The 6,468-nt window shown below is 42.5% G+C and overlaps 1 protein-coding gene and 1 non-coding gene across 2 annotated transcripts; one reads left to right on the forward strand and one right to left on the reverse strand.

Annotated features, from left to right (window-relative positions):
* The first annotated feature begins 553 nt into the window (after positions 1 to 553).
* On the forward strand, positions 554 to 625 carry Trnae-uuc (transfer RNA glutamic acid (anticodon UUC)). Its single transcript has one exon. It is a non-coding gene; the product is annotated as a tRNA-Glu (tRNA).
* Positions 626 to 3,483: 2,858 nt separating this feature from the next.
* LOC128716175 (transcriptional repressor CTCFL-like) lies at positions 3,484 to 6,150 on the reverse strand. The gene is given in 6 exon segments (XM_053811095.1): positions 3,484 to 3,537; positions 3,624 to 3,742; positions 3,815 to 4,870; positions 4,949 to 5,944; positions 6,082 to 6,127; positions 6,130 to 6,150. Coding segments are annotated over 6 exon segments (2,292 nt in total).
* Between the last annotated feature and the right edge of the window lie 318 nt (positions 6,151 to 6,468).

Genomic DNA, 6,468 nt, shown 5'->3' on the forward strand with positions numbered 1-6,468 from the left:
CGCTCCGTTCAATTGATTGTGGTTTTACTGCCGACTAACTGAAATTATGTCAGCCACAGTTTTGTCCGGCTCGGAGCTTTCTTCATACGGTTATACGCCACTATGCCCAGCACAAACAAGCGTAGCAATGCCGCCGGTATAGATACATTTGCCACACCATGGCGCAGTGTGTGCCTAAATATGCCCGGTTTCAGCAACCCGAAAGCAAGCAATCAGTCGTTGAAATTGAAATAAGGTAAGAGTGTGAGAGAGAAAGAGAGAGCGACTCGAATGGTAATTGTAGACGAGTGCTTTGTGTCCGAAAGGTTTACCAATGCAGCTTACAGGCATGGATTGGTGTAATAATTAGAACATCTTTATGACCCACAAACGACACAAGGTAAACCGATCTCACCAGCACTTAATTGCCAAATGAGAGTTCAAGTTACTTTTCTTTACTCTAAAAGCGTAACCTAAAGCAGTATAGAACATTTACCGAGATTTTAGAAGAAGGAAAGCCGCAGGAGATTGTTTAACCCAATTTGGTTAGTATTTTACGAGCGGTAGTGTGTACTCCCATATGGTCTAGTGGCTAGGATATCTGGCTTTCACCCAGAAGGCCCGGGTTCGATTCCCGGTATGGGAAAGGGAAGAGTAATTTTTATTAGGAATTTCCCTTTTTCATGGAAGCACAAAATATGTACTATTCAAATTGATAGTAAACATGTGAAGTAATATTAAAATAAGGCAATATTAATTATATAAACTTATCATTGTTGGCAGTTCAGGATAATTTAATGTTTGGTCTGAAATCTCAGAAAGCCTGAAAGCATGCAATCCCCAATAGTTAGATCACTTTTAAAGGTTCACAATTCTTCTGTTAACACTTTTCCCTCGAAACCATTTATTTACAATGATTTATTTGTTTTTGGTCACTCTACACAATCAGTTGGATGAGCGGTTGAGTTAATTGATCGAAACGTTATTTCAAGCTCCAATAACCCGAACCACTCCTTCAGTAAGGCGGAATATATTGTTAGAAAAGAAAACTTACCATGCATCAAACGGAAAAGCGACAGACCGAGTTCGCGCCTTCGGAGACGGTAAACAATCAATCTAAATTCCGCAGAAATAAATAACAGAATACAAACGATTGCAGAAAGCCATCCAACGGATGCCAACCGGTACTAAAAAGTTCCTTAATTATTTTGCGAAAATTATCTGCCCGAGCTTGCGCGCATAATAGCCTCATGAATTATACAATGATAAAGCTGATACTTCTAATGGAAAACTCTGGTCCCAAAGACGGCATATTTAGTTTCCGTGAATGCTAAATAAGCACACGGGATAACACACACACAACGAACTGAGACTTAGACAGAGGACAAAATGAACCGTAACGTTGCGGGAAATAATTAAATTGCCTCTGGGCGCTGAGGGAAACAATTTCTGGTCTGTTTGCTTGTAAATCTTTTCCACACTGTTTCCTAGCGACACCTTGCCTGCCAAATGTGATAGCGAAAATGTTAATCTCAGTTTGATGACTAGTTTGTACCCTGCCGAACTGATGGTCATATTGCTCAAGACTCTAATCACCCGAGGGGTCAAATGACGAGCAACACAATATCCATAAGCCCGTTCCAATTCCGGTGGGATGTTACAAATCACCCATACACATTATACGAGGGAACAGTGCTGAAGGTAATGTTTGGACTCACGACCAGATCTCGGTGTGTACCTGCTGCTACTGGTTTTGCGTTGGACAAACTGTAGAAGTTATGATGCGGGTGCGGTATTCCTTTCGCTTTCGTAGACGCGTTAACTGTTGCGTGCGTGCATCAGCTGACGATCTTCAGTGCACGCGATCAACCACCGAACACTCTGCTCTGCTTAACGTGGGCAGAGAAAAAAGGCGATAGACACAATTTGAAGCATGACCAATGAAAGCAACACTTTCAAGACCCGAAATATTAGCCAGTGAACGGATAAAACGATCAAATGTGTGCGCTTCGTAGCTCAATCGGTAAATTATAACGTGACATAGATATTATTTTATAACAAACAAGGCGCTGCTATTCGTAAGCAATTAGCTGTGTGTTTTCATTGTGCATAAAAAGTTGGAAAGGAGTTTAGATGTTTTGTTTGCAAAAAAATAAATAAACATACAAGTAGTATTATAGCAACAAACATTAGTAAACGAGAGAGCAGTAATGCAGTAAACGCCGCTAATTGTATGTTGTATGTAATATTTTATTCGGCTTAATATATAATTCCTAAGCAATCGTGACATCCCTAAAACTCATAAGCTAGTATATAGTGTAAGTGCTAACCTACCAGAGGTAAAATAGAAATATTATCCGGATCCGGACCTTCTTTTCGATATAGATGTTTAATTATCAAATTTAACCTCTTCAGACATTTTAAGTATGGCGACGACTTTGAAAATAGAGTACTTTTTCTGTTAATTTTAAAAACTAAAGTAAAACATTTACACCACATACGTTCGCTTTCGGGAAAATAAATTATAAAAGAAGTGCGGATTAAACCTTTTTTATGAACTTTTTGACATTTAGGACAATAAATGCTGTGTTAGTGTTAGTTAGCATTAAGTAGATATAGATCAGATAAAACACAAATTTCATTGGTTTACAGCTGAAGGAGTATGTGGTGTACATTTTCGGCTAACAATAAGGTGAATACGTATGATTAAACCATTTGGAAGGCAAAGTACAACTTAATCATTCGCGAAACACTCCAGAATTCCTATGAAGGGAAGGGAAGGTTCTCCAGAAGGGAACTATGATGGTGGCAAATCAAAATGTTTAACTGCTTAAAAGGCTCTGAAGGCTGATTTTAATTACGTTAACAATCCTGCACGAGCGATGTTGTTGTGAATCCTTGACTCCAGCGCCTTTAGCCTACAAGAGATCACTTGTTATAGTTCTAAAATGACAGAATTACTGTTTTTTTTCTCAACCCTCGACTGTTCTGATGCTGTACAATTAAATAAAGTTATGCTTAGGGATCACTAACTTTATTCCTGCCTGTTCTGTTGGACACAAATACTAGACATGATCGTAACTAAAGAAAGCACAATGAAAACTTCACTGTTATGATCATGACCATACCATTAAGTTTCGTCTCTTATGCATTCGAAAAGGACGAAATTGTCTTTAGGTAATTTTACATTGCAAAATGTATTTGGATCAAATAAAAACGTGTATGTGGCGAAATCACATTCCAAGGATATCCCAAAATGGGCACATTTTCCACAGTTGTATCGTTCCAACTTTTTACTGTCACTTCAAGCGTTCTTCCGAAGAACTACTGATTGTTACATCTCTGCTAATACCTATCATAACTAAGATGTCGCATTTGTCGTTTGATTCGGCCAATACATTATACTTTCATAAGAACAAAGGGTAATCAATATGTGTTGCAAATACCGATAATGGTTAAAGAGCCAACAGGAGGAAGATGCAATCCCTACCAAGGATCGCGCCTTTAGTTTAGCAGCGTTATTGTTGCTTTGGTGTCCAAATCATCATCGTCTTCTTCCTGCAATTGAGACACATTCATATAAGTATTAAGAAAAGGTGTTTGAAAAACGCATTCTAGCTTATCGCTTCGAATAGATCACTCACATCGAATCCGAAACAGTTGCTCATGTTCTTCTCCAACTCTTCCTGGCTTATGGTAACGTCGTAGCGTGATCGTTTTGCATTTTGCAACGAAGACATCAGCATTTCCGTATCCTGCAGATCTACGTAGCCGACAAAGAAAAGGAGAATTTAACAATTCGCTTAGGGGGGTGAATCAAATAAAGGACACCTACCTTCTGTCGAAAGGAGAAACTCATCGCCCGAACCGCCCGCACTATCTTGCTCGATCACAATCTCATGCGCTTCGTCAACACCGTCCCCACCTTCGCCACCATCCACCAGCACCAGATTAATGCCATCCATGTTGAGCGTAGGATCCGACGGTTGCGTGATGATTTCTGCTGGCTCTTTCTTCACGCTCCTCGTCACACGGGATGATGTTGCAGCAACAGCAGAAGTTGACGTCGTCGGTTTGGAACTTGTTTGCGCTAAAACCGTTGCCTTACGTTTGACACCTGTCCGCTTCTTTTGAGTCTTATCAGCAGCCTTATTATCCTTATCCTGCAGCTGTATCACTTCCAGCACCACGTACTGACCATCATCATCTTCGACCGTCACGACATCACTCGTTTGTATCGGGTTGGAAGATTCTTCCTCATCGTCCTCCTCTTCCTCTTCATCCTCCTCCTCATCTTCTTCTTCTTCCTCGTCTTCATCTTCTTCGCCTTCGTAATCTTCTTCACCCTTGTACATGTCATCCTCGAACGAGATCTGCACCTTCTTCTGACGCCCTTCTCGCAACGCTTCGAGCTCCTTGCTCATCGTAGAATCGGGATCGTGCAGTGCCATGTGGCGGATGAGATTACCCTTGTGCCGGAACGATCGATCACAGCTAGGACACGAATGCGTCTTCGCCTTCGGTGTCGGTGCAACGTAGTCCGGGTTGTGATAGTAGTTGATGTGTCGTTTCAGCAGCTGCTTCTGCCGGAACGTTTGCGCACATTGATCACACTTGTACGGTTTTTGATCCGTGTGCAGCAACAGATGCGATTCCAGATGGCGCATCGATATCGAGGCGTACGGGCAGTAGTCGCACCGATAACACTTTTCACCTTCGTGCGTTTTCGCATGTATTTTGTAGCTATACCGATCGGGGAACGTGTTGTCACAGCGCTTACACTTGATCGGTTTGTCGGCGGTGTGTAAATTCTGCACATGAATGCGTAGATCCGTCTTGCGGCCGCAGGTCGTCGGGCATAGTTTGCATTGGAAAACTGGCTTGTTGCCAACTGGAAATAGATAAAAAAAAAATGTAAATTTACGACTAATACTTGTCGATTCTTTTAGGAATAAGATAGTTTCCTCACCTTGGTGTATCATTTTGTGCGCCTTCAGTGAATTGGACTGCGTGAACCGTGCAAAACAAACGTCACAGGAGTAAGGCTTCTCACCGGTGTGGATTCGCATGTGCCGCGTCAGCTTAAACTTGTCTGGGGACGCGTACGTACAGTGCGGACACTGGAACGGTTTTTCGCCGGTATGCGTGCGGATGTGACGCTTCAGCTTGCTGAGCTCCACACTGGCGTAGTCACACTCCGTACATTTGTGTGGCCGCTCGTGTGTATGACGATAGCGGATGTGCCGGATAAGTTCGCCCGAAGTCGTGAAACAGTTGTCGCAATGTTTGCACCGATGCGGCTTGGTGCCCGTGTGCGTGTTAACGTGGTTCTGCAGAGAAGCCAGCGTTTTGAATCCTCGCTCACACACCACACACTTGTGTGGCCGATCATCGGAGTGAGTTTTTAGATGCCGAGACAGCAGGAACAGCTTGTTACTGGTGTAGTTACAGTAGTTGCACATGTACATCGAACCCGTGCTCGATTGGCCACGCTTGCCACGTGCAGTGTTCTTTTTGCCCGTTTCCTGATCCGGCACGATGTAGTCTGGATCTTCAAAATCGTAAATCTCGTTGTCCTTCCCATCCTCCAGGCTCGTCTCATCGGCATTGTTTACTACAATCGTGGATTTGTTGTCACCATCGTTCATTATTAGCACGTAGCTGACTTCCTCCTCAGTCTTGTCCTGCTCGCCATTAATCTGGTCAAACTCGGACGGTCCGTTTTCCACCGCTCTTAATTCCGCATCTTCGCTGGCTTGGAAGTAGTAGTTCCCCTTCTGGTCTACAAAGTAGCATCCACCTTCGTCATCGTCTTCCAGCCCCGCGGTCATAAGTTCCATCTCGTCGATATCCAGCTTCTCTTGCTTAGCCTCCTTCAGCAGCAACTGCATCGGTTCCTGGGCTGACCTTTTCTTGGGGTTCGATTCCTGTTTGATGCGTTTTGCACTCATTTTGTCGCTTTGTACTTCTCAACTATCTGCGAGGCGATGAAACTAGAAGAAAATCGCACACCAAACTAATATTAATCCTTTATCTATGTTTTAATGCACAGCCTCGCGTGTCCTGCTTTATATATACAAGCTATATGCGGAATATTTAGACATGAATTTACTTTATCTCTCGCGAAAACAAATTCTGGTTTTGCTGTTTCCCCAACAGTTGACAGGCCATTAATTATCCCGACGCGAAACTCGTTTCATCCGTACCACCATCACATTCGATTATCCGTGGTCGCTCAAAAGAAATCTTTTTTTTTATCGACCGTCAATACAAAAAAAACCAACCAAATTGAATCGCCATTTTGGAAGCAAAAAAAAGGTACTGAATTATATTCTATTTTAACTAATCTGTTAAAATCACTTTTTCATATGCTTTCCGCAACAACAGCAACGTCCCTGATGCACAATAATCCGTGTGTGGTAGTTTGTTTACAGTTTTCCTTCGGAATTATCACGACTAGATGGAGCTTGGGTACACAAAATAAAATTC

This window comes from Anopheles marshallii, chromosome 3, assembly GCF_943734725.1.
Source record: "Anopheles marshallii chromosome 3, idAnoMarsDA_429_01, whole genome shotgun sequence".
NCBI classification, from domain to species: domain Eukaryota; kingdom Metazoa; phylum Arthropoda; class Insecta; order Diptera; family Culicidae; genus Anopheles; species Anopheles marshallii.